At 37.8% G+C, this 27,319-nt stretch overlaps 1 protein-coding gene across 5 annotated transcripts in view; it reads left to right on the top strand.

Annotated features, from left to right (window-relative positions):
- PTPRM (protein tyrosine phosphatase, receptor type M) overlaps positions 1–27,319 on the top strand; it is a 386,144-nt gene that overhangs the window by 52,108 nt on the left and 306,717 nt on the right. For all 5 annotated transcript variants that reach the window (XM_019473357.1, XM_019473356.1, XM_019473355.1 and 2 more), the window contains exons 3-4: positions 3,891–3,969; positions 7,220–7,335. In XM_019473357.1, the coding sequence (XP_019328902.1) occupies positions 3,891–3,969; positions 7,220–7,335 (195 nt within the window). The remainder of the gene's footprint in view (positions 1–3,890; positions 3,970–7,219; positions 7,336–27,319) is intronic.

Here is a 27,319-nt window from a genome sequence, read left to right as displayed (position 1 = left end):
AACGTTCGGCAGAGTTTTTCCTGAGCAAATGAATTCGGTGTTTTAAGCGGTTGTTTCCGGACTGATAAGGTGGTGGAATAATAGGCGAAAAATCCGAGGGCTGCCCAGTCTGACGTTGCTGGAGTGTTGTCTCTGTTTTGACTGGGGTCTTTTATATTGCCTGCAAGTGTTGCGTCAGCCCTGAGGAAAGGCAAAGTTTGGAGGTGGGAGTAAAAATGTTACCTTTTACAAGACAAGCAACTTTTCAAATGTGAAATGATGGAAAAAACTGGATGTGAAATAAGTTTCTAGGTTTCATTTCTAGTGAAATTACTAGCAAAACTGATCCAGATTTGTGAATAGTCTTGACTTCCCTAATATAAGCTTTTCAAAGAATAAATGAGCTACCAGAAGTGTTTCTAGGTCCATTTCTGAGCACCCTCTTACAGTGTGCAGCACACTTAACTAGGACTTTGAGAAACATGTCATGCATAGGATCAAATTCTTTTTTTCAGTGTAAAAAGGGAAAATGCTTAGTTAAGCATATCTTCGTTTATTAATTTAAATAAAATAAAATACTGGATTTGGATACAGCAGTTGATAGTATTTCACAGCCTGTGAACAAACAGAAATTATATTACTGTGCTTGGCATAGGTGTCATGTTCTTTTATATATGAAGTAAAAGGTACATCAGTGATTTCTCTTTAATGATGGTATGTCACTACTGGCTGTCATGTCTCTTTCCATTTACTAAAAATTGCATATTTTATGTCAGAAGAGACCAAAACTTACAATCATTAAAACTGATACCAGCTTGGCTATTGCTTTTAATGGAAGCATGATTAAACTGACAATATTTCAGTTTGTATTACTTTTCTTTGGAACATGCCCTCTTTAATGACAATAATTGTAATTTAATAGTATGTCCAGCTGGCAGTTTCTTGATATATTGCCTGGCTTATTTGTGGTAATGACATTTTTGGTATGTTGTCTAGAGATACGGCAGAATGTTTTAGATCACTCATTGAGTCTTTGTCTGTTGTCACAAGCAGGTCCAATTCAGTTATTTCACGCTTGTAGTTCCTGCCTGTGAACTGAAGGAACGGGTTTGTGTTTAGAATCTACAAGCTTTTTTTGTCTGCGAGTATATTGCAATAATGGAGTACTTAAAACCTCTTGGAGAGCCTGTAGCGAAGCTCCCCAGTTATGAATTATAGAATTATTTTGAGATCTTCTACTCATGTATTGTGTATGGGTTTTTTTTTCTAGAGCCTCAGGTATTTGGTTTTGCTGGAAGTCAGGTAATTCTTTGGAAAAGGCACTTTTTTGCAACATTTTTTAAAAATAGTTAAATCCCCATTATCTGGCAGTAATATTTTTAGCAGAAAACTTCTGACTGGATTGGCTCGCTGCTTCAGAGGTGTGCATGTGCCATTTCCTCCTGGGGTTTTCTAGAATTTAGCATATCTAAAAGTGAAGAACCTGAAAAAACCTCCTCTGCTCTGCAGTGATGGGATCATGGGTCAGGTAGACCTTTCAGATGGCTTTGTGCAGATCTTCTCCTTACACTGAGTACTCCAAAAGAGAGGGAGTTGTGTTTTGTTTTTTTTTTTAAATTAGTTATATTTCAGTAAAAACTAGAAAGTTAACTGTTTTTTTTTCCTTCTTAACAGAGAAAACTCAAAGCCACTAGGGAATACAGGAGAGAAATCAGTAACTGTCCCCAGCCCTCTGTGTTTTTACAGGCAGGTCTCTGCCTCCACACTTAGATTCAGTTAACTCAGTGACTTTCTTAGTGGCAGAATATTTCCCCAGGAAACTTTTTCACCATTTCTGAGACCTGGCTGTCTGCTCCCTGTTCTTCACCGCGGTGTTGTAACATCCCTGCATTAACTGCAGGTTCCTGGGGCTATGCCATGCTTCTCATGCCCTACAGTCTTTCAGATCTTCTCCATTTTGAATAGTCTTGGTAGCTCTTCAGGAAATGTCTCCTTCTTCCAAGGACACCAGCATAACCATTTTTTTCAGAGAACGTAACACAAACTAAGAACATACAACTGTTTGTCACATTTGTTAATAGAGAGAAATGCTTGTTCTGTTTTCAGAGTTCAGTGAATGAAAACAGGAGGTGCATTCTGGGTCTTGCACTGCCGTCAGAACTTAGGGTTACTTTGTGCATGTCACTTATCTCTGTATTTCCATTTCAAGGCTGTTAAGATGAGGGTAAGAATGATCATGGTTGGAAAAGCTCTTTCAGCTCTTTGAATGCAAGTTATTCTTTAAGAGCTTCTGCTTTTTTCTCCTTTAAGAACTTCTGCTTCCCAAGATGGTTCCTAAGACCGGTTCCATCAGGAGATTTTCTTCTTTGTAGGAAAGGTGCTCTGAAATTTTGAATTGTCTTGCTCTGGATGCTCTACTGAATGCTGGGCGCCAAATCCATACCCTGTCCACTCTGTTGATGTGGATCAGCAATATGAACTTTAAGCGCCATCGGGCATTTAGAAGGCTACAGGCTGGGGCTTGTGACTGAGCAATCCCTTTCTTGCAGAACTTCCTTCTGCAAAATTTGTTTGGTGGCTTTTGGACTTCTCTCGTTGCTGTCTTATGTTTTCTCGTTGCTGCCTGATTCACCTGGGACAACATTGGCATGTAGGTTGAAATTTTTGTGTGGACAGGAGACAGAACTAGAATGAAAAGTAGTTTTTTCCTTGTCAGCCATATGGAGTTAAAGCCATATTTAAGGCAGTTTCACTCCAGTGAGACTGAGAGGGAGAAATGGACAGTTTAGGGAGATGATACCTGGGAGACAAGAACAGGATCAGTGTCCACAGATGGAGCAATGAGAAAGATGGGAGAACGCAGAGGCAAGAAGTGGTGAAAAATTTGCTCGCCTCAAGGTTTGTTTTAAAATCAGAATCAGTGCTCTGCCAGTGTTTATTCAGCACCAGTAAACTGTGATATAATATTATGGGGCTGTATGTTATCCTTGTGACATGTTTGCATTCTGTATCATTTTCTTTCTGCTGAAATAATTGCAGTAAAGGATATGGTACGTAGTGTCCTTCTGCATCTGTTCCAAGGTCAAGTACAGCACATGTGTGAAAAATAGTTTCTAAACTTCATCTTCCTCAGTGTACTTCTGAGACTAGTTAACAAGAGGCAATTAGAGTTAACTTTCCAAGCAAAAGGGAAGCACTAAAAAGAAATCACAACCTGGATTTGAGCATGAACTTCTTGAGCATTGGTTTGGAAATGTACGTGCTAATGTTACTGGCATATTTTCTTCTATTCCACATAAACATTCTTGGGGTGTTCAAAGCTAAGGCTGCCAAAGTTTGGAGAGGTTTACTTTTGAGTGTACTTAATTCAAACGACAAGAACGGTCCATTTATCTTGTGACCTATTTATAGCCACTAAACAAACCGTGGCAAATGGATCTGCTTTACTTAATTCACCTCATTTGGTGGAAGATTAAGAGCATGGAAAATACATTCATAAGAACAGGTATGTTTGTGTCTGATACTGTGCAAATCTCTGTATACTGCAGAACTGTCATTTTTTAAATAAAAGTAGGAGTTTATTCTGCAAGACAAAGAATTGAATAAAATCGTTATTAGATAACTATGTTGGCAGACCAAATGTTGGGGGGATTTGGTTATTTCTCATTGTGAGCTATGTATGATCACACTTGTAAATCTCCAAAAATAGTATAAACATGAAAAAATGTGATTTATGTTCTGGTTCATTTTAATGATAAGAACACCACATTTTGAGGGTTTCTTTTGATTGTGTTTTGTTTTCAAGGTGTTCTCAACATGTTAAAAGAGTTGATGTATTTTTCCATAACACAGTATTTTTATACTCCCTGTGTTACAAAGCTGCTAACTGAAATTCTCTTTCTGCTTTTCAGGTTGTTTTTGAAGTGGTCACTTCAGGTCACCCAGGATATGTGGCTATTGATGAAGTGAAAGTTTTAGGACATCCATGTAGTAAGTACCTGTCTGCTGTTTTAAAGTCAGCCCTCTAAAATGAATATGCCACTATGCTTCAATAAATGTGGAGCGAAAGATACGGAAAACGTCAGAAAACAATGCCACTGCTATAAATATAGGCTGAGTATGTACGAAGTAGTTTAGCCTGCAGAAAAGGAGGCTGAGGGGAGACCTCATCGCTCTCTACAACTCCCTGAAAGGAGGTTGTAGCGAGGTGGGTGTCGGTCTCTTCTCCCAAGTAACAAGCGATAGGACAAGAGGAAATGGCCTCAAGTTGCGCCAGGGGAGGTTTAGATTGGATGTAAGGAAAAATTTCTTTACTGAAAGAGTGTTGAAACATTGGACCAGGCTGCCCAGGGAAGTGGTGGAGTCCCCATCCCTGGAGGTATTTAAAAGACGAGTAGATGAGGCACTTAGGGACATGGTTTAGTGGGCATGGTGGTGTTGGGCCGACGGTTGGACTCGATGATCTTAGAGGTCTTTTCCAACCTCAATGATTCTATGAAAGTGTTGCTAGCATTTGAGCACTTGCACCTTATTGACTTTAAAGAGATCTCTTACATGCACCTTGTGTAGAGTGCTTGGCGTAAGCCCCAGAGCCTAACTGGGCCATCTAATGACTCCTTCAGAGCAAAAGTCATCAAGATTTGTTGACCAGTTTTCTATTGCCATCAAAAATTCAGTGCAGCCACGAGCTGAGGCATTAGTGAGTGCAGATGAACAATGCAAGAGTTGAATATATATGATTATTTTTTCCAAGGCTTAGAAGGAAGAAAACTCAGCTGGTTGAGGGCTGAGGCTTTGCTAAGCAAGGTTACTTAGGGTACTTCCCCAGGTATTGTACTTTGGGTTCACGGGTCAATTTCTGCACTGTTTTACTTGCTTATATTTCAGTTGTTTCCTTATTCCATTATTAAGGATATGTAATAAACTATCCTAAGTTCTTTTAAAATTGCTGTCAAAACAAAACCTTGTAAATTAAAGCTTTAATATAGTAATCCAGATGTAATTGAACAGACTCCTTAAATAAATGATTATTTCACGTATTTGCTATTTGTTAAATAAGGTGTATTAAGATCGTACATGGAATTGTAGGTTGTAATCTTACTGACCAAATGACTGGGTGGGGAAAAAGACACCAATTCTGTGTAATTGTTCACCTTCCTTTTACAGCATATTGTACTTGTATGCATTCTTTGTGGCTTGTAAGTAAGAGCTGCGATTTAAAATAAAAAGTGGTTTATCGATTAGTATCAGAGCACCTCATAAAAATGGTTTTAGTGTTAGTGGCAAGAAGACAGACATTTCTTCAAATACAGAGGCAGTTATGCAGAATCAGCAGCTGTTCTTTCTGAATCACTTAGTTCTAATAAACACAGCAGGCTCGCACGTTGTTAGGCAGTATTTGTGGTTCTGCATTTTGAATTTCTATCTTTGGTTCAGGTAGGATAAGTCTAAAGCAGCATTTTATCAGCTTAATAATTTTTCTTATACAGATGTTGAGAGGTTTGATCTGTGCATTTCTACCAATCAGTTCTCAAAACCTGCAAGTAGCTCTTGTTAATGTGGAGACTAAGTTATATCCCATCGCGCATAGAGTTCTAACGTGACAGTGTTGAAATGCAAAAGCTTTCATGAGAAGTTCTTTGATGAAGTAATTAAAATGTTAGAAATTAAGACATCAAACCAGTTACGTTGTCTACAAGAAAATTGAAAAAGTGTGAAAATTGGAATAGAGCTACCGTGTGTCTAAAACTTTGCAAGACTTATAATGCTATTCTTTCTGTATATTGCGAGAAAAAATACTTTTGGAATAATTAACTCTTTAAACAAAAATTGAAATGGGAAAAATACTTGCTAGGCAGTACAGACAAAGACCAAGCAGAAAGCAATTTGTAAGCATGCAGAACTGAAAGGGATGGCTTGTGGTGGGAGTAGTGGCTAAAAAGGGGGGTAAAAAAAAAAAAAAAAAAAAAAAAAAAAAAAAAAGTGACTGAGAAATGGGGAACTTACTGACTATCCAGTAAAATTCTTAATTATTAATAGTTTGATAGGCAAAGAAGAGGATGACTTTGGCCTAAAGTCTGTCTGTCCTAATTGGGAAGTGTTTAAGGAAAAAAAAAGCAATATGTCTAATAAATTTGCCATAAGGACAGTTATCATGAAAAGATTTCCTTCCATAGTTAGATATTAATTTGGGCTATTTTATTGCATCTCCTCCTCCTTATACTGCCTTGCACTGGATATTAAGCAACTTTTTCTTGAATTCTGGTAGCTGGTTATTTATAAATTCCTTAAAACTGCAATTTCTCCCAGTGATAAGGTCTTACAAGAAAATGTCGTCAACACTTTAAATGGTTGCGATGCTCTGCTAGAAGGTGTATGTTTAGTTTGCCAGTTTATTGCTAGCACTTAACATTTCCATGTCTGAAAGCAACGTTCAGAGCCTGGCTTCTCTGCTAGTATAGACCGTGCAAAAAGTCCCCTTGCCTGCAGTAGGATTTGAATGGTTGGGGAATACTGCCTTTTCAAGGATAAGTTTCTGTATCAAATTTCTGTGTTATTCTGTGTCACGTGATTGACTCTTTCCAGTAAAACAAAAATATACATGCTATCTTTCCTCCTTCAGTGGATGTAGCTCTTGTTTGAATTTGTTAGGTTATTTGTAGCTGTATTGCTTTAATTTTTACTGGGAATGTTTTCTCTTTCTAAATGAAAAATAAGTATTGGTATGGGGAATGCATTATGTTTTGCCTTTTTCTGCAGTGTTGTTGAAAAGAATTGTATTATAAGAATACAGCTGTAGCTGGTGAGAAGTGTTATGTTAGTATTTTAGCTGTTTGGTGTGCTACATCTCTAAGGCATCTCCTTATAGACACTGTACCTTGTTAAAAAGAAAAATCTGTTTCCCTGACAACATCACTCAACTTCTTACTGTTTTGTCTAGTTGGTAGTGTAAGTATCTAAGGTTTTTGTTCAAAACAAAATTAGTTTCCAATATGATCTTTATTGATAGAGTGTTATTGCAAGAGAGATGCTGAGCTAAGATAATTTACACAGCAGGAACAATTAAATAGCACCCTTCTCTTCTGCTCTTTCCCAGGTACGGAAGTAAACCAACCTAAAATCTAATGTGTAGTCAGTGATTTGAACCTTTTAAAGCAGGGCTATTTAATTTGCTTGGTGTATTATTCATAGCAAGTACTTCCATGTTGCATAACTTCAATACTTTATCTTCTTCCAACAGCAAAAACTCCCCATTTCTTGCGCCTTCAGAGTGTGGAAGTCAATGCAGGACAATTTGCTACTTTTCAATGCACTGCCAATGGTGGAACAGACTCAGGTGACAGACTCTGGTTACAGGTAATTTCTTTCTTTCCTAATGCACTGAGATCTGGGGGGAGGGGAGATCATCACTCTGAAAGGAATGTAAACATGAAAAATGATAGGGCTGTCTGTTTCATCAATATTAGATTTTATAGCACCTTTGAACTGCTGCATAGTAGGTGTTCTGTTGTAGAAAATGATACTGGAAGATTTTGCTCCCTTATTTCAATGGGATACCTTATTAAAAATAAAGGTACTGTGTGAGATCTGGGGGGAGGGGAGATCATCACTCTGAAAGGAATGTAAACATGAAAAATGATAGGGCTGTCTGTTTCATCAATATTAGATTTTATAGCACCTTTGAACTGCTGCATAGTAGGTGTTCTGTTGTAGAAAATGATACTGGAAGATTTTGCTCCCTTATTTCAATGGGATACCTTATTAAAAATAAAGGTACTGTTTTTGTTACATGTGGCGATCATGAGTAAAGGCTAAATCCCCAAGGAAGAGCACATGACTTTCTCATAATGTCTATGCTGGCTAACTGCAACATTACGCACAATGATTTTCTTGGCTTACCTCTATCTCTGTTTAGTATTTGCAGCTAAAATTGCATTCTTACTTTTTAAGTCTGGAGAAGACCAGTAGGACAGCCAAGTCTGACCTTCGGTATTACAGAGCCAAAGAATCTTACCTATATTCATTGAGTCCATAATTTTTTACTTATTGAGTAATGTAGCTTCTAGATAGGTGTCAGATCTTGATTTAAAGGCTGTCTCCAACTCCTTTTCTTTCAGTAAAGACAGTCTCGCCTTATCCGTATGTGTAACTTTGTATCAAAAACATGCATCTTACGTGATCTCTTTTAGTAATGGGGGTACAAGTTTAACTGCCGTCTTGCTGCCATCATTTCAGAGCTGTCTGTTCTCTACAGCATACAGTAGCCTGTATTTGGACTTAGCAGACCTCCAGATCCCTATGCTTTCCATACATGAGAAACAACGTGCTAGAACTGGGACATTGTCTGTGAGAAGGAAATAAGGATGCTTAAAACAATGCCTAAGGAGATCAGTCAGATGAAACTGCAGTATGTGGAGAAGGAGGCATAGGAGAAATTGAAGCAATAGTAATGGGTGGGACTTAGAGATGAAATTCTCTATTTTTGTTGTTTAAACAATTTCAGGCTTTTACTATAGTTTTCCTTTCACATCGCACTTGGTGCAAAATTTCATCAAGCATTTCAGAAATGATTCATATAAGTGTCACAGGTTAAAGAGCTGAGTAGTTATAAGAAAAGTAGCACACAAACAAATAAGTAAAACCATTTGAAAAGCAAAGAGCCATATTTATCCATATATGAATGATGAACTGTTATGCCTATCCAGAAAGAGCCTGATCAAATACAGTAGAAGGCAATGGAAATCTTTGTTTTTATTTGGGTTTGCATGGGTATTTTCAACCTCTGTGCTGATACAAGGCTGGTATTTCTCTAATGCTCCAGCCCTTTAAAGCCAGTATTACAGTGTTGAATTGGTAGAATTAGACTCCTGTCTTTCCTAAGCCACTGAGATTTTTTTGAAAGAATGATTTTTCTAGTCATGAAAAGAGTTTAGCACGCATGGGAAAATAATGGGTTGTTATTTCATCAATGATAACCTTTCTAGAACCTTTGAACTTTTGCATAATGCTCTTTTGTAAAATTGAAGGTAGAATTCAGTATAGGGAAATCCTGATTCCATTCAGTTTTTCCATTGATTTCAGGACAGTATAAATTCAGCTTTAACTTTTTTGCATGGAATTTAGGAGACATAAATTCTTTGCAAGGCTGGAATGTAATGTCTTTATTTTAGAAAATAAATATCCTTCTAGATTTTATGTAATATAATATCATTCTTCTTAACAGCAGTAGCAATTCCAGAATATCTTTGCTGAGCTTAATTAAGTGATTCCTTGTTTATACATGATTATGAGATTTTTTTTTTTCTTTCCTTTCTCTATATGAAGGATAAGAAAGTAGTGACAGATTGACTTGTTGAGGAATTTCATCTTCCTGCAGGGCCACTGTTTATTTATCCTGCCCATATAACTACAGGTCCCTCTGGTAATCAGTCCAAGGTTGTGCAAATTCCAGGTGTGCCTTTGTGTAAGAAGATTTTAAAAGTTGACAGGATCTCCTGGATAGCTTGGATTTATTTTTGTACTTGTTTGCCAGTTTCCACAGATGTCTGCTGCGACTTACAGTAAGACTGATCAGACAGCTCCACATGTGGGATGCTGCAAACCAAGGCTATGAGATACAGTTCCCAACAGGATTAGCTGTATTTTGGTGTACTAGGTCACTATCGGGTAACAGATCCCCAGACCTTGCAGTTCTCCATCAGTCAACTGAGACCATCTGGTTTCATGGTGTGATATTGAGGAATTTTGTATACGTCTGCTTATAACATCTCATGACACTGCCACAGGACCATGAGTACAATGCAGCTATCTGTAATAGCCGTCAGAAAACATGGTATCTTCTACGTCATATGACTGGTTAAATGGACATGAAAGATCCTTTCGTTCCCAGAAACAGTAGAACCGATATTCAGCTACAAAACAACTTAATAAAAGACATTCTTATGTACACTAGAGCCAGAATAAAACGAGCACCATTCTCTGGAGACATTTATGCTAGCACTTAGGTAATAGGGATTCAGGTTTTAGTGGTGCTATGAACGGGTCGTGCAATCTCTCTATGCCTAGTTTGTCCACCAGTAATATCAAGCGCTTTCTACTATCCTTTTGATGGTTTGTTTCCTTTAATTTATAAAACCTTGTCCTGGTTGCCAACTGAGATTAAGCCACGACAGTCCTTAAAGGTAAACCATAGTAAATAAAGAAATAAATACAGTTGTGTGATTTTATCAGGGGCTTCTCAGTATTTCTGCCACATAAGTCGTATCAGGAGGCCTAATCTGTTTGGATTTGGCAATTCCAAAATATCGTGTGGTAATTTGCTCCCAAATGATTTCCAATACCTGTCATTTGTTTTCAGATTCACATTGTTAGTCTGAAGTACAGGTAAATTGCCAGGGTGAAATCACAAACCCACTGACTTCAGTGATGTTTCTGACTGTTTCCAGTGGTGGCAGGATTTTACTGCTGTACTTCTATGTCTTTTATATAGTACCTCTCAGCTTGTATGCAGCAGAAGACTTCAAGTTTAGTAGTACACATTTTTCTGGTGAACAAATACTTTACCTTTTACAGTCTGTTGGATTGTGAGGGATATATGTTCCTTAAAACAAAAGAATAATTATGACTTGGTTGGTTATTTTAGTCTCCTTGTCTTTGCTGAGTAGTTGTTGCAAATGGCATAGATCTTCTTAGTTTAATAATGCGCAGGCCTTGAAGCAGTCCTAAGTGAAATCTGTAGATCATATTTTATTTCCCTCCTTTTTTTTTTTTTCTTTTCAATCCTATCCCACTCTTATTCCCTATGGAATATGAAGTCTATTAATCTATGGAGTATTATGGAAGTTTTTGCGATTGAAAGGGTGATGGGGGAACCACAATTCACAGGTTAGCTGCCCAAATTAGACACTGAGCCATGAAATTTGTTTCATGATGCTGTGATCAGCATTTACTCTTTCGGGAAAGGGAAGACAGAAAGCTGTTTACCTATTCCATAGTGCAGCGCTTTGCAAGAAAAACATTTTTCCTGATCCTGCTAGGCAGCCATGCACCCTGGTGCACGAGCTATGATTGCAGGCTTGTCAGATAATTTGACAACAAATTAAGGGCATTTTCAGTGATACCATTTCAAGTTAAAGTCAAACAAAAGGACTCAAGAACACAACACAGCATCATACAAGTTTGTTTTTGTTGTTGTAACTAGTGTCCAATTAATAAGGTCATTGGCTAGATTGTATGTTTATGAATTCATGTCCTCGTTAGTTTATGTTCTAAACATAAATATACCTTAAAAATAAATCTGATTACACTAATGAAGGAATGTTTATAATTAACAGATAATGTCCCATCTGCTTACATTTTCTTTATCACATTTGTGGACAGCACAGGTTATAGTCAGTATGGGATGACTCTTTCTATTCCATTGAATGATTGAGCAAAAATGCCATTCCTGTGCTCCCACTGTAAGGGCTGTTGCAATTGCTGTAAATTTTTTTTTTTTTATTAAACAAATTCCTCTCTGAAACTAAAAGCTCCAGAAGTTGACACCAACAGTAAGATAAAACACTAGGCACTAAAGGAGCTGGGAATCCCAAGGAATGGAAATACACTTCAGAAAACAAAAAAACATTTGTAGGTGGGAGCCGAAGTTAGAATTTGGAAAAAAATTAACCTGTGGAACACAGAACAGTTAATGGTCAAGTGAAAGCAGCTGGGACAAAGTCTTCTGAAAAGGTTGTGCCTAGTATTAGTGTTTAGTAAATTGGCACAAGAAACCCAAATCTGTATTATAGGAGAAAGAGGGTAGAATTCTTTTTTGGAAGTAACCTTCTTTTGGTGCAGCCTAGAACATTGAAAAAGCAAACATTGTGCTTTTCACCAACATCTTTGAGCTAGGAATCTAAATGTAGCTCGCAAATTAGAATGAAGTTTAGAAAAATAAAGATTTACTTAAAAACAGGTAAATTTCTTCCACTGCAAGTCCAAGGTATACACATACATAGATTTTCTTCTCTGCAAGTGTATGAAGTTTGAACTATCATGTATTGAATATTTACACAAAATATTATGTTTAATAGTAAATAAAATTAAAATTATTACCAAGTGAAAACTGCTTAAATATTAAAATAAATGTTTCCAGGGCAATACTTGGGAAAAGTTGTGCCTCTGCAGCCTTAAAAGTTTGAACCTCTTGAGCCTACCTTTTTTAAGTGACATACTAACATCCATTTTTTTTCCACAGAATCCCCATCTCGCCCAGTATAGTGGACATATTCAGTTGATGAATAGCTCCTTAATATGTGGGTTCCTTCACACAAGTATATTTAGGGCTTCGCTTTGCCTACTAAATACTGTACAAATCAATTCTGAAAACAGGTTTATTCATTTTCTAATGGAAAATGCTTCACAATATTAAGTTGTTTCTGTGAGATGGATTGATATGATCTTCATTTTATAGTTGAAGAACATAGACACTGAGAAACAAAATGTATCCTTTACTTTTGGAAACAGTCTCTGAGACATCTGGACCTGATTCTCTGCATGTGAGGCACCAAGCACTTTCTGTGCTCAGTGTCCGCTGACGCTACTTGCAATAGCGAGTGGCCAGTGGCTTCGGGGAATTGACCTCAAAGACCAAAATTAGGCATCTAGAATATCAGTATTCAGTTAGAAGAATCCTGGGAAAAGTTTAAGTGACACGACATAACGTCTGTGTGGCAGAGGCACGTCTGTTAAATCATGGATTCACATAGATTCTGCAATTGGCTTGTTTGTTCCTTAGCTTCTCAGGCCTGGCTCCATCTCTTCATTTTCCCACCCCCATCTGCTGCTGCTTCTAATTTGCAGCTGGTTCATTCAGTTCCCTCTGTGTGCTACTTGCTCTTAGAACGATCTGGAGTGTGACTTCAGGGAAATTGCTGTTCAGATGATACCCAGGTATCATGAAATTCCATTTTAATATCAAACCCAATCTTTTGATATTAATTTCTAAAGATTTGTTGTAGCATCACTAAACATGTGGCAATTGCATTTTTCAGAGACTTGTACCTTGACTCAGTGTGGGTATCCTTTCTTGAGAGAGGTTCCTCAAGCAGTGGAAAGCTACAGTTGATGAAAAAGAGAGGTCATCACTGAAGTAATGTATTTTTCCTAGCCTCATTCTAAAACGTGGTTGAAATTCGAATAATTATTTAAAAATGTAATTCTCAGACACATAACTTTTATTGCAGAAATACAGACCTAAGAGTAAAAATTTGTTGAAGGTAAGCAAATAACAATAGGATCTCAGGATATGTCTGACAGCTGTAGTAAGCGGCGTCATCAGACTTACCAATAGCAAGAGACTAATGGGTATTCTCTGCTAGAAGGGAAGAGGATGAAATCTTTCATACCTATGGTTTATGCATGCAGAACGCATGCTACTTCATTTGCAGCCAGGAAACTAAGAACAGTATCACTCTACAGGCCAGTGTTCTCTACCCTGTGTAAACAGTTTATGACCTGTTAATAAGGGATTTGAATTTTCTTCGTCTTTCCTGAAAGCTGTCTTTCACCTTATTCAGTGTATCATTTTTTGTATCTTCAGTAATGTTTTGCTGAAGGTATGAAGAGTATGAAAGATTTTATTCCTCTACATACAAAACTGCAAAACCTGTATGCATTATTTATTATTTATTCAAAGGAAGAGATATAATCCTGTGTCAGAGGGAGTTCTGGAAAGCAAATTGTTTTCCTTAGGAATACATACACACAAATGAGAGGTATCAAAAACATCCTTGGGAGAATGTGGAACCAGTGCAATGACTCCTGGCAAATTATGAAAATAAAATATATTTATAGGATATACAAAATAGTTTGTGTGTGTGTGTGCATGTGCTTGTTTATGTAAATCACATAAAGTATCCCAGAAGGTGAACCGAAGTCCTAGAGTTTCATAAGAATTTTTTGTTACGCTGTAAACTCTCTGAGGCTTTCACATAATTACCATTTTCATTGCTAAGTCTGGAAGCACTTGAGCAAAAAATGTTTCAGCCATTTTTTGAGTACTAAGATAATTAAGCAGTATTTTACCTGTTAAATTAAATCATATACATACGTAACAATTTAGCAACACAAAACGGTGGAACTATTAATGTGAATTGTACAATGAGATAGGTCTAAAGAATGTTCTTTTGAATATTAAAAAAATAGTTTGGGTTTGACCAGTAGGGGCTTTTGTGTACTATGGGAGTGCAGGAGTTCGTTCTTCCTCCTGCTTATAAATAGCTCAGTCTTCCAAGACTGATCCAACCACCTTGCGCATAGCAAATTGTCTTGAGTCCATTGACCTGAGAAGAGCTTTAATGACATCAATCAACTAAAGATTTTGCCAAGACTACACAAATCCTGATGCATGTACATCCTGATGTGGGTTTTTTTGTAGGTAACCTGAGATGATTTTACTGTTAGAAGGATAATTAGTGCCCTGTAGGAAGGGGCACTATCTATTACTGAAGAGATGAAAGTTAATTTTTTTTCAAATTCTGGTAACCATTTCATATTATTTTCAGGTTTTGGTATGTTAATTTCTTTGTGTCCCCCTCTCCATTCCAGTATATATTTAGTGCCTTTCTTGCAGCCAATATTGTATATTTTCCATTAATCGCCATTAATCAGTTTTAGTTGCTTTTCATTAATTGCATAACAATCTTACTATATGACAGGAAAAGTTCTATGAACAGCAGAATATAGGAGGCTTGTGATCTGTGTCATATTTGTGTTACCCAATGTCTAAGGAGCTGTGATCTTTGATGAAAACTTTTCCTTCGTTATCTGCCTTAAATATGAATTGACTGATGCCTGTAATACACTTTAGCTTATGCTTTGGGTAACCTTGCAGAACAGACATGGTAAGAACTGAAATACTCCTTCAAATTTGCCTGGATTTTGTTGGGAGGCTTTAAGTTCTTTGAGGAGAAATGAAAAAGTAACACATGTATGGATGGCCTGACCATTCTTACCAATTTCCTTACCTTAGGCTAAAAAAGAAAGCGGTATCTAGTGCCAGGACAAGAGGCAATGGGCACAAGCTGAAATACAGGAAATTCCACTTAAGCATAAGAAAAAAAAAGTTTGAACACTGGAACAGGTTGCTTGGAGAGGCTAGGGAGTCTCCATCCTTGGAGATATTAAAAATGCAGCTGGATGCAGTCATGAGCAACTTACTGTAGTTGACCCTGCTTTGAGCAGGGGGCTACGACTATGTGACCACCAGAAATCCCTTCCAACCACAGTTATTTTGTGATTCTGTAATAATATTTAAAAATCACTATTTTCATCTGTAGCATTTAGTAGCTTTACTGATAAGGAAATACTGAAATGGAGTTTCTTGGGCGAGGCGAGATGTGTGCCTACGTACACTGTTTTTCAGTATTTGTTTGGATTCCTCTTTTTTTCCCATTTTAACCTCTTGGTCTGTCTTTTCTGTTAGTTTACACTTCTTGTTTCTTACTTTACTTCTGTTGATCATAAAGGAAGAGAAAGGAAATTCTCAGCAATAAGAGCACACAGAGGAAACCCAGCAAAGCAGTTGGGATGGAGCTTTGGCTATCGATGAACACTGACCTAGTAAACCTCTGATCACACTCAAATTCCAGCAATTTATGTGGGAGGAGTAGTATATCGCTAGGAGAGTGTTGGAAATACAAAATCATCCGTTAATGCACAGGCTGTAGTTTAGTACTGTGTATAAAATGTCAGTAGTATGGAAAGTGGCAAAAAGAAGCTCCTTTTCAGATGATTTACTAAAGTGAAGTAAAGAAAATGCAAAGAATAGGTACTTTAAAGCATCTGTGGAACAATGCATTCTGTTATCTGTATATCCCTGTTCTTCCTCACTTACATAATTTTTACAGCACAATTTTATAAACATCTGCATACAATATTGTGTTAGCTAGTTGGGTTTACGTTTATTTTAATTCTGCTTGAGGTTTAATTTGCACAAACTGTCACAATATTTTTTTAGGAGACAAACTTCAATTTTTCTGATTTTCTACATTTTAAGAACTTTGATAAAATGTGATAGAAGGATTTAGTTTAACTTATATATTCTCTTTCCTTAGAGAGAGGCATAAGAAAGAAATGTAACAAATCTTAGCTTTCTAAACATCAATTCAAACTTAAAAAAAATTTCAAGTATGTTCACATGCCCGAAACCAGGACAATTAGAGATCCCACACCAAATTTTTGGAACAAAGTATCTATATTTATTTTAATTGTTCCACTCTAGCTGTGAGCAAATGCGTATGCTACAAGCTTTATACCTTAAGACAGTATATATTTAGATTGTATGAAAAGTCAAATACATTTTTGAGCATGTATACCGAAACTTCCAAACCAGTTCCTGTTACAAAAGGGTTGTTAGGTTAGATGCTCATCCTTTGAGGAAGACGAATGCATTGCTTACGTGAACAGCTTTGTTGTGAACAGTTACATCGCTTCTGTCTGGGCGATAGGGCTGAAGGCTTCATCGCACTTAGAGCAATACTTTTCTCTCTTCAGTCTGTTGGGATGCAATCTCCCATCAGGGGTAACACCAGCCAGGCTTTTTTACCTGGGCTTACTGTTTTTATTCTTATGTGTATATAGATTGGATTAATCTTTCTCTGCTGCTAAGATTTCTTTTACAGAATCTTCAATGATTAGTGATACCAGAGACTAGGAGAAATTAATTAATTGTGGACTGTTAATGATAAATCCTAGTGAACATATGCAAGAAACAGAAAGACATCTTGAAATCAATGTGTCTGTGATGTGTTTTGACTTCAGTGATGTTTCGGAGCTGACCAGCAGAAACCATCCAGCCTAGTGTTTTTATTAGTAAACTATGTGCAGCTGAATTTACAAAATGTGTTTGGAGTGTGGTATGAATGTACAGTTAAGGTGACTTTCTTCTTTGGACACCATCTTTTTCTTTATAGGTTAGAGTCAGCGAGGCTGAGTGGCACATCAGGTGCTGTGTACTCTTACCACTTGCATGACTCTCTGAGTGCTGAGATTGCTTTAGGACTAAGTTCTCAAAATCAGGGAACTTGAAATACTCTCAGAAGTGTTGGAAATGGGTTGCCAACCTGCCATCCTCCTGTTTTTTGTATCCAAGCACAATGAAATCTTTCCTCCACAGCAGTGTGCTGCTCAGGCTGGTTCTTGCAAGGGATTTCAGCATGTTCCTTAGAAAAATAAACCAGTGAATAAACAGAAAAATAGAAGCCAGCTTGCTGAGTCAAGGCCCCAGTACAATTACTGATGGATGTTAGACTGACATCTTACTTCCACCTGCTTCCTGTGTAGCACAGCTGGGGTTCACAGAGATACTATGACCAATGAAATGCACAGCTGAAAAAAAATAAAATGCCTGATGGTGCGACAGCTACTCTGAATCTATATCCTAGCCTTACACTACTTGTATGAGATGGTGCCACCGTAATAGTGGAGACAAAAATGAGCCTTATATTCTACCACTCAGAAACATTGCAGAAACCTGGCCAGCAAAGCTGCTCTGCAGGGTAAGCCTCCCAATCCACCCAGACTGCCCTGCCCGGCACAAGAGCCAAATGTCGGTAACCATGAAGAAATGTCAGCGTGTTTTGTTATTAATAGTAAAAAAAATGCAGATAAGGGTAAATGGAAGAATAAACTTCACTCCTATCCTCATGAACCAGCTGCACCATTCCTAAGTGATCTGGAAGCTTAAAATGTTGATTTCTGGTGAAAAATACCTGACAGAAGCAGCTGTGAAGTTTTACGTTATGACATTAGTCAAAACCTTTAAATCAGAAACTCTTCAGATCAGTGAGCACTGCAGACCACATTGGTAGTGATACCAAAAAAGAAACTAAAAACTTTAGTGAATGTGAGCAAATTAGACGATTTTAATTCAAGAAAACTAAGCAACCATTGCTACAGTAGAAAAAAAAGTACTGTAGCTAGAGGAGAGAGAGGTGCTTATCTCTGTAGTGGTGCTGGTCATCCATCAGGTTGCAAGGCATGATAATGGGTGGTGTTCTCCAAAGGCCTTCCTTCAGCAGCAGTCTAGCAGAGGTGGATGCTGCTCTGCCAAGAGTGTGCTTGTGACACTGAAATACACATTTTGTTTTCAACTAGTATACCAACTATTCCTGCTTATGAAGGGAATATAGAGTCTGGAAACTTTTAATATAGGTATTAAAATTTTTGTCTTGAAAAAAGCCTTTTTATCACAAAAATATAACTCTTAATCCTCTGTCTCTGGTAATCTCCTGTGACCAAAAGAGGTTTTGGGGGAAAAGTAAATCTGAAAAATTCATGAACTGTAGAAGTTTTGTTTTTAGAGGCACACTGGAAACTCTGAAATCCACTAGGACCTTGGTTATGGACAACAGTACAAAACCTTAAGACAGCTGGAGACAGCTTGGCAAAGTTTGTTTGCGATTAACCTGAAAAATTAGTAGATTTTCATCCTCCTCATTTGCTGAGGATGCCCTGTTGCACCTTATATCTATAAAGAGAGTCAGAAGTGCCACCTAAGAGAGCTGTTAAAGAGAGCTGTTACTATTTTTATTTAAGAAGGATGATGTGAAGGTTGGACTTTGGACAAAAAGCTTCTGGTAACAGGTAGTTGTTCTTTCTTCTTCCTTTTTTCCCTATTTTAGAACTGTCTCAAGTATTCAGAAACTACCAGATATTAATGAATGGACTACATACATTGATGTGCAGAAAATTTGCTTACCTGCAGGTATTTATGGACATATGCAAGTTAGAGGGGATGCACATAAATCTATCCTTCTCCTCCATCCCTATCCATCCCCACATATATTCTCATTTGATGAAGTGACCCATAAGAAGAGTTGTTCTGGGATTACCTGTATCAGTGTTTTTGGTATTCTTATCTGAATTTGAAAATGAGGTGACCCAAGTAGTGTTCTCTTTTCAAGAAACTCAGTTTGATGTGTTAATCTTCCAGTTATTCTGGAGTGTTAAATAATATAGTACATGGAGATTAGCAAACCTGAGATAATGGAACAGTTGACCTGTGCCACAGGGAGATGGTTAAATTCAGCTTGCTTTTAAAGAGCGCGTTAGGTATGCCTGTTTCTGGACCCTGAAGACTGCCTTGATATGAAGCACAGTTCAGCAGCAGTAGAATCACTTAGGGACACATACGAGTTAGGCAGTTGATGAAGTAAATTCAATAAGCTTTCTGTGCTATGCTCTTGGACCTTTGGGAGAAAGAAACAGTGACCTTTACCATGAATACTGTAGTTAAAATGTACAAACTTACCACTGGGAGGTATCATGTTCAAATTGGAGTTGAACAGAGGCTTCTTTTATAAGACCGAGGGCTGTTGAAGCTGTTTTGAGGCAATAAGAACCAAAGTAAAGATTAAATTAAATTAAACCCAAAAGGAAGATGATAGGAAGGAGGCAGAGCATTGGAAGAGGTGTGTGTCGGGGGTAGGAGCTGTTAAACTACGTGAGTGACTCGGTGTCCTGGTTTCGGCAGAGTTAATTTCCTTCCTAGTAGCTGGTACAGTGCTGTGTTTTGGATTTAGGATGAGAAGTTGATAAATAACACACCGATGTTTTAGTTGTTGCTAAGTAGTGCTTACACTAGTCAAGGACTTTTCAGTTTCCCATGCTCTACCGACTGAGAAGGCTGGAGGTGCACAAGAAGCTGGGAGGGGGCACAGCCAAACTGGCCAAAGGGACATTCCATACCATGTGACGTCATGCTCAGTATATAAAGCTGGGGGAAGAAGAAGGAAGGGGGGGACGTTTGGAGTGATGGCATTTGTCTTCCCAAGTAACCGTTACGCGTGATGGAGCCCTGCTGTCCTGGAGATGGCTCTCAACCCGTGAGTTTTTCTCACCTGTGCTCTTCCAATTCTCTCCCCCATCCCACCAGGGTGGTGGTGGGGGAGTGAGCGAGCAGCTGTGTGGTGCTCAGTTGCTGACTGAGGTTAAACCACGACACTTGGTAATTAAGACCGAAACGCCTCCAGCCAAACCCCTCTACATTAGCTTGTCTGTTACAGGAACCAGTGTGTACCTAACTTATTACTGGTTATTACTGCTATGGTTGTCTTTATTCACAAATTGCACTGTCACTGTTGAGGGGTTTACTATAGCTTTCTTTAACCATAGGCATACGTCTCTTCTTGCCATTCATTCTTCCCATTTGAAGGGATCTTTTCAGGAGGCCACTGCCTCACCCTGAACAGGGCATGATTTTTCATCATCAAATACGTGTGTGCTTCCTTCTTGGCTACTTATTCCTTACCTGCTTTGTAGGACTCGGTATCGCTTTGGTTTTGCCTGCTATTCTGGTTGTTTATGACTTTGGAATAGACTTCAGGTTGTCCCCAGAACTTGCAAGTTGGACTTCCTTCATCTTCATGTTTCCTCCCAACAAGATAACACTTTTCCAGTGAAGAGAATGTGGGACATGACTGCACTGTTTTTAACTGTCCTGTTACGTACTTGGATAGAAAAGGCAGATAAATGCCTGCATTAGTATACTTTGCATTGTGTGTACGGATGAAAATTATGCTAATGATCTTTACTTTCTCATTTTCTCCTCATCACTCTGCTCCTTCGCAGCCCTTCCGTAAGCCTGGCGGCTGCAGAACTCCAAGCCAGAGTATTTAAAATCCTATGTATGTTCTCTTCATTTTTTAGCAATGTGTTCATCCTAACTCTTGGAATTTTTAATATAAATAAAAGGGTGATGAGAAGTACTTAGCGTTGCGTATTTCAAAGAATTAAGATAGAGTATTAGATCAAATGACTTTACAAGTAGGGCTACGGGTTCAGCAAAATGCTTAGCAGATACATGGATCATTGCCATAATTTCTATCTAAAGTATAAAACTGTGTTAGAGAGAGATTTCCTAGTGCTCTGTTTTCTCCAGATGTTTCTGAGGATGTAGTTCCCTACCAGTCATTTTGTATTCTATTGTGTGCTTTTGAAGATGAATGGAAAGAAGATTTGGAATTTTTACATATTTTGTGAGCACTGACAAATTGTTAGAGAATATTAACTCTTCTCTATCGCTCTGGAATTTAATGTAAAAAAAAAAAGATTGAGCAGGGTTTGGGTTTTTTTTGTTTTAAAATCTCTGTGTAGTAATAACAGATTTGCTCCTGTCAGAATGATACAAAACAATTTCAGTATGTAAGTACAGAGTAACTGCTTTGGGTAAATTATACTGAGTTTAACGACTCCAGAAAATGCAATAATGTCTTTGTTTACTTTCTATATGTTTAATTGTATTTAAATAGATGTCATTACTTAATATTTGATAATGTGACTACTCGATGTGTAACTAGTAATATTTTACAGTACTACCTGGCAGCTCCAGCCAGCATTTAGGTTTAGTCATAATAAAAAGAGATTTATGGAGAGCTATGTGATTTGAAGAAAAGGCTCAGTTATCAAACATTAAAATATTGAAAGCTGAAATCTTTCTTGAAAGGTAAAATAGTAACATTTTGCTTGAATGCCAATTAGTTACACATGCAGAGTGCAATTCTGGCTCATAGCAGAATAATTTCAAATAGGACAATAATAATATTTTTCCAGCACGGCCTCATTACTTGAATGAAACACACTTGTTAACTTACACAGATGGAATAAATACAGGATAATCACAGGATCTGTGGTGGTTCTAATCTAGACTGACAAACAGTTGTCTTGGTTATGAAAGCAGGTCTAGAAATTCAGAGGTAAAGCCAACTGTCTTAATTATTGGAATGATATGAGCTCTGCGAAGCAATTTCGTTGAGGTATTAATTACTATTTGATGTAGATTTTGTACATATTTTAAACAAAATTACTTCTGGCACTGCTGATGTTATTTTAGAGCCCACTGGTATGACTCTAATCACAATTTTATAAATGTGCATATTTGAAAGCGGGATAATGCAAACCCTTTCTTTTATTAAATGCATGAAAAGCTGCTTAATCTACCTGTATGGACAGAGGGTGACTGACCGATGTTTCCTTTTAAGTCTCTTCTGGCAAAATTGTTGAAACATGCCTTGCGAGTGATTAATGCAGTGGTAGTGCTGGATATAACATCCCAGAACTTCAATCCCTTTGAATTACTGCTGCATTTTTGTTAAAAGTATTTCTGAAAGGTTTAATATATATCTTGTTGCTGCTAAATTGCTGTTCATTTAGAAGACTTAGAGTTAGTTCATTGCCTAAAAGAGACTGTAAGTCTAATTTAAAAAACCATCAACCTATTTCTTTTCATTCTAGCTTGCCTGTAATGGAAAAATAATGTGCATTTTAAAGTGCTTTAAGCTGTATCTGTATGCATTTAATATGCTGGTACTAGGAATATGGATTTTCAAGCTGTATCTATCCTTTTTTTAATAGCCCTATATATTAAATAACACGTTGTTTAATAGAAAATTTATTCTTACAAGTGACTTACCAGTTATATATTTTCATTAGTTGTCTTAAATAGCATTTTTTAATATGTGTATTTCTTTTTTTAAAAGCTTTCTCTGAGCATTTGAAAACATACGGGTTGTTCAGCAGCCAGTGGAACCTGTTATTTTCATTTTTGGATCTCAACATCTTGGAATCTTTGTTTTGTGGTCAAAATTCTTCTGCTCTAAGAAGGTTAGATAGCTCTGCCCTGGGGACATGGCCTTTGTAGTCCAAGCAGGTCTAGCATTAAATGATTATGGCAGTTTCCTCTTTCCAAAGAATGAAGTGTCCTGTTCACACAGTTCTCCGAGTCCCAGAGGCAGAAAGAGCTAGCAAGCTTAATCTGTAGTGAAGCCTCAATCTTTCACATGGCAAAGCAGGGCTAAAGTAAAAAAATAAAAAGAACTATCTTTATCTTTGAATTGTATTTAAAAGAAACAACCCCCACCCATAAAACAGAAGGACACTAGAAAGTTGCTCCGACAACCTGTTTTAATGGATTTTAATATAGAGTGCCAGAGTGGTGCATTGTAAATCATGAATTTTATATTGTTTTCTGGAATGGGATTAGTAAATTACAGATTTGTCTTCTTTTTTGTGTGTTTAATCTTCAATAAGATATGATATATTTGGCAAGACTCAGGCTTCCACATAAAAACTGGTGCAAGACCTATCAGTAATTTTCAAAATCTATCTTAAAAGAACTGAGCTTAAGGTTTTAATGACTATAATTAATAAAGCAATCGATCGTAAATGATCTCTTGTTTGTGGGACTTCAGAATGTTGCATTAGTGAGTGTTAAAAAGTTACTTTTGTCAATGCTACTAAAAATAATTCTTTGTAATAAAATTGTAGCGGGATGTACTAATATGTTCAATAAACGAATGTTCATTTGATATAAGTGATTTCCAGCTGTTCTAAATGAAATAGCTGTTGACAATTGGCACCAAGAGCTTGTCATTTATCATACAATGTGCTTAAAGGGGCCTGTTAAATACGGAAAAGAAAATATTATTCACATTCTCCTCCAAATTTCAGATCGTTAACTAACCCATAAAAGTGACCACAGTCATACCTGTGCAGCTTCCTGAAGACACTGGGCAGTAACTCAGAGAGATCAAAATGTGAATCACTAATAAAGGGAGCGAAGCTGGCCGTGTGGGTACAGTTAAAAAGGAAGGCATTCTGTATTCATATATCAAATTATAAATAGCGTTTTTTCAGACTAAAAATAGTCTTTTGTCATTTGTCCATTGCTGAAATAAGTGTTTGGGAGAGGTTGTAGGTGTGGGTTGTTTGGGGTTTTTTTGGTTGGGGGTTTTTTTTGGTTGGGTTTTTTTTTACTTCTGCCTTTTTTTTTTTTTTAAACTCTCTTCTCCAATGCATGTGGATTGAACTTTTCTTATACTTGAATTCATTACCTTCATTACCATTCCTTTATGCTCAGGCTTAAATCAATTAGGTGGCTCTCCTACTTGTTTGCTGTCATCCCAGAAGAGAGGGAAGACTTGCTTTCTTGAGCTGTATTTTTCTTGTGGAAAGTAAAGCAATTATGTTTCTTAGTCTTTGTCTGTTCCAGACACTGTTTTCCTTGAAAATATTTTTCCCAAAGAGTCTAAAGAAAAAAAATTTGTTTTGCTTTTTTTTTCTCCTTTGAGTTCTAGTAGGAAATGTCATGCCAGTGATTTCTGTGGGACTATTTGAGTTCTAACAAATAATTAGACACTCTACACTTTGCCTCTGTGAGTTTTTAATGTTTAAGTCAGTCAAGATAATCTTTATTAATAATAATCTCACATATATTTTACAGGTGTGTAATAATAATAATAATAAAGGCTTTTCATTCTGGAGCTCCTTCATGAATTTTGAAGCCACCATTAACAACCTGTTCAACACCTGGATTTCAGTGGGGGCAAAAAGGCTCAAATCCTCCGTAGAGCCAAGCTGAGCTACATTTAAGGCTTCTGTAGCTTGTTCATTTGAGCAAAATGATGTGTGCCTCTGAAATGCTTTTTGGCTTCTCTCTTTTTCAGTCGAAATTATTGACGTGAATGGATAGCACGTGTTGCATGGCCATACAGTCGATTATTTGATCAAACTAAGATTTTCTGTTGTAGAACAGCAGTTAAGACATTTGAAATCAGGTGAGATTAGTGTGTTCTAGAATAAGCAGAAGGTGAAAAAGACTATGGGACCCCAGTCAAATAATAATTTATTATAAATGCTGCAATGCATTGATCAGTTCCAATTTTCATTCTACGTATGCACAGAAACAGATGGGAAATACGTCCTATGGGGCCGGGTATTTGAGCAGTTCCCTTCGTGGATTGCTGGCAGTTTTGTATGACAACCCAGGCTGTGTTGTTCAGGATTTCTACTGGCCATCGGGAGGTCTGAGGGGGCCAGCGTGGTAGGAGACAGTCCTCTGTGTGGGGCCAGTGGGGAGTGTGCATGCATCATACCTTTCCATGGTCTCCTCTCTTCACAGGCTGCGGATTAAGGCAGAAATTATATGGTCTCATGGCATTGCCTAGTCCTTTCTCTTCATCTCTTTCTCCCTTTAACAGCGTCCTGTAGCCTTTGTTGGGTGGTAACAGCAAGAAATAATTCTTAAGATATTTACACAGTTCTTCAGTTGTGTTATAACTCATGAGAGTCCCAGTAAATTCTGCATGTAGGTGCCCTGCGTGGAAGGGTGGGTGTACCGTGCAGTCTGGAGTGCGGAGGGGCTTGTTCATACTCTAAATGAGCTGAGCTAGTTTAGGTACTAGAATTAATCAGTGTGTGGCGGTATGTTGTTCCCTAGGGAATAACTTACCCTGTTTCTTGGCAGGATGAAATAACCTGTGTAAAGCTTCCTGATGCTGCAACTGGAAAAAAAGAAAAACTAGCGTGGGTGGATGTAAGCACATGACTAGGCTATGCACAGAGTCCTTAAAGAGTCTGAAAGCTGCAGAAACACACTTTAAAACCATGTGGTTTGTGAATGGTCAGCAGCTCTGATAATTAGGATTAATCAGTTACTGTCTTAGGTAAAAAATAATGTTGCTCTTAAGAAATATTCATTCTCCGAAATCATAATTAACCCTCTCTGCTTGCTTCCTGCTATCTGTAGCCATTCTTGCTAGAAGGATATTACAGTGGCAAAACCAGTAAAAATAGTAGTTTTGAAATAGTAGTTTGAAATGTTTCTTTCCAAGTTTTGTTTTCAGTAACTGCCATGCCATGTCAGAGAAGCCGGTTTATCTGCAGCGCAGAATTCTAGGAATTTTAAGGAGCTGGCAATTATCTGAAGTAATTCTCAAGTAATAATTTAAGCCTGAGTAATTTTTAAGGCATGATAGTACATTCTTCTTTGGGCATCTTACAAGCATTTTTTTCTTCTAAATAAGCTGTGCATCACCCATGTTTATTTTTGAAGAGGGAATAACTACCTTACTGTGCATGAGAATAAGTGTTTACTGTGAATTATGCTGCTTCTTTGGCATTAATAGCATGATTAACTTTGACTTGGTTTTGTGATTTATGGATGAGTTTAGTTTTATGTGGCTGGTATTTGAAACTCTCTGGTTATAACTGGTATTTTAAGGGTACTTTCAATATGGTGGCAAGTAAAGGCCAGAACAAACTGAGGTCAGTATTTCCTATATAGGTCTTAAATTTTGCTGGACAAACTATGAACTCTAAGGCAGAAAAACAGACATCACCAGCTGTGTTGATGGTTTATAGAAGCTCGGTAGTGCAGGACCCTTGCCCTGCTTGAAGCTCCCGAAGTCAGAAAAACCTACTAAAAATAACCGGTATCATTACGTAGCATCAGACTGTGCATATGCCTTCCTGGAGAGAGAGTCTTTTGGGAGGCGCTTGTTGGGGTTCTCCAGTTTCTCTTGATGTTTTGATAATGGGGGGGCGCGCCAGATTCTTCAGTTTGTTGAAATGTATGTTTCTGTGAAAAGTGCGTCTGTCTTGTTTGCTTGTTTGAGTAAGTGGTGTCACTAGATTTTGTATATGGTTTTTTTTCAGCCAGCTCTAGTAATTCGATGATTTTACATTTTCTGAGGGTTTTCAAATGATCATAGTGCACATATCCTATTTCATGGGCGGGTGGAGCCCAAGTTCTTATGAGGATCCGAGAGCCAAGTCTCTCTGCCCTCATCTTTGTGTCAGAGGACATGGCAAGATGTCATCTCTGCCCTTTTCTGTCTGCTACGCTCCCTTTTTCCCTCCTCCAGCCATGCACCGGATCACACGAGGGAGCAGGCTGGTAGCATGGGACTTATGCTGGGCCTTGTGCTCCTCAGCTGTTACATAGCTCATTTTCTTGTGCTGTGCGTGCAATATGTTGAATTGAGGGCAAGACACTGCACTGAGGTAGAAACTGCCCAGTTCCCAGTATCATGCTGAGGAAGTGGGAGATGGAAACAGCTTCTGCCTTGTTGGTCATTCGCCTGGTAAATCTGTGCCTAGTCTCTTCCACCCGAGTCACTGATAACCCCGTGTGTAGGTGCTGCTATATAAGAACCATCCACTGACATTTCCGTGCAAGCTGTGCAAGATGTATATGCCAAGTAGCAGATGCGGAGGGGAAGAGAAAGCGGAGACCGAGTATGCTGAGTTTCATGTTTCTTTAAAAGAAATAACTTTAAATATTTGTGTAAAGCAAGCCAAGCAAGTAAATGTTACATTGCTCTTAAATCTTTCTATTAGTTAATCTATAAAGAGTTGAAAGCAGCTGTTCCAGATGAGTGGTCGCCCACTGATGATGAATGGTTTAACTCACATGGGAAGGCAGTAAAGTCTCACACAGCGTAAACATCTGTAAAAGTAACATACAGACTTCTGCTTTTATCTTGCCTCCTCTCTTGGGGAACTTGAGAGATAAAATTGG

The sequence above is a fragment of the Aptenodytes forsteri genome, unplaced genomic scaffold (genome assembly GCF_000699145.1).
Source record: "Aptenodytes forsteri isolate BGI_AS27 unplaced genomic scaffold, ASM69914v1 Scaffold229, whole genome shotgun sequence".
NCBI lineage: Eukaryota > Metazoa > Chordata > Aves > Sphenisciformes > Spheniscidae > Aptenodytes > Aptenodytes forsteri.
The sequence above is the reverse complement of the archived record's forward strand: the minus strand, read 5'-3'. Positions and strand labels throughout refer to the sequence as shown.